The 1,346-nt window shown below is 58.6% G+C and overlaps 1 protein-coding gene across 4 annotated transcripts in view; it reads right to left on the bottom strand.

Annotated features, from left to right (window-relative positions):
• The window catches only part of CD47 (CD47 molecule), a 71,251-nt gene extending 71,026 nt beyond the window's left edge, over window positions 1-225 (bottom strand). For 2 of the 4 annotated variants that reach the window (XM_019525779.1, XM_019525780.1), the window contains exon 1: window positions 83-225. In XM_019525779.1, coding sequence (XP_019381324.1) covers window positions 83-128 — 46 coding nt within the window. In that variant the 5' untranslated portion in view covers window positions 129-225. The remainder of the gene's footprint in view (window positions 1-82) is intronic. The other 2 variants (XM_019525781.1, XM_019525782.1) reach the window with 1 other exon arrangement.
• Window positions 226-1,346: the final 1,121 nt, after the last annotated feature.

The raw sequence follows: 1,346 nt of genomic DNA, 5'->3' as shown, positions 1-1,346 counted from the left end.
CCCCCCCAACGTTCACCGCCACCGTGTGAGGGGCGCTGCCCCCCGCCCCAACCGCCACCGCCGTGTGTCCCCCCCGACTCACCGGTGCCCACGGCGCCCAGCAGCACCCACAGCCCCGGCGCCCACATGGTGCGGGCGGGGTAGGGGAGGGGGGGCCACGCCGCTGTCCGCCGCGCCGAGGTACACACCGCCGCGCGAGCCGGAGCCGCCCAGGCTGACGAGCTTCCGACTTGGGTGGGGCCGGCTTTCGCTTTCGGTTGCAGCCCCCGCGGGGGGGGGAGGGGCTGGCAGGGAGCTACGGAGCGCGAGCTGCGGCGACGCCCTCGCTAGAACCGCGCTCCCGGGGACTACGCAGGCCGCTCGCACTGGCGCTCGCCCCCGACTGCCAGACACGGGCCCTCAGGCATCGCCCTGCTACACAGACATCTCAGGCATCATCTCCCCCTTCCCTACACACACATACACCCTCGACGGCATCACCCCCCTACCCCCCCCCTTTTAGGCGTCACTCCCCCTACACACACGCACCTCAGGCATCCCCCCCTTCCCCATTCCCCTCAGTCATTGCTCCCCACTCGCTCTCCACACACACCAGCCCCCTTAGCATCCTTTCCTTCAGTCGTGACATCCCTTGGTCCCTGCTGCTGAACCTGGGTCACACTTTACAGCCTCCTCTCTAAACCCTTTCAGTCAAGGCTGAGATAGGCACAGAATAAAATGGCTGAGGCCTTGTCTAGTTTGGGCAGGGAGGGGGAGGTAATGGCCAAAATATCACCAGACTTGGGATGAAATCCTAAGTCTAGTCCATTTTGCAAAGTGAGTTGACTGTCAGATGAATTAACTGTCATCCCCACAGGCATAAATCTCACCCCAAAGCCTTCGCCCACATTTTGCACTTCCGTCATGGTGGTTTTGCTGCTAAAAAAAAAAAGTTTCCTTTCTTCTCTCCTGCTGCTTGGTTGCTGCACGAAAAGCTCCCAGAACAGAACTGGTGTTACACAGAGTGCAGTGGGATACATGAAATGAAAGAACCTTGCCAGCAGGAAGCACAAATGCTTCTTCCCCTTCTAGTTTTTTCCAGGCAATCACTTCGGGATGTTATTCATATATTCATACAAGAACCTAGAACTGGCAGGGACTTCTTAGTCACCTGCATTTGCAGGCAGCCACATAACAGACATTTGTCCAAAAGCATCCACAGGAAGATCTAGGCTGGCCCCGCTCGTTCACACACAATAAAAACCTAGTGTGCCACAGGCAGCGAGTAGGAGAGGGAAAGCACTGCCAGTGCCACGTGATTGCCTTGGTAGTTACATGGCACAGACTGCAGCAGAAGCCTGTCAGGC

Source organism: Gavialis gangeticus, unplaced genomic scaffold, assembly GCF_001723915.1.
Source record: "Gavialis gangeticus isolate Ggan-Ray unplaced genomic scaffold, GavGan_comp1, whole genome shotgun sequence".
NCBI lineage: Eukaryota > Metazoa > Chordata > Crocodylia > Gavialidae > Gavialis > Gavialis gangeticus.
This window is presented reverse-complemented; position numbering and strand designations above follow the sequence as displayed.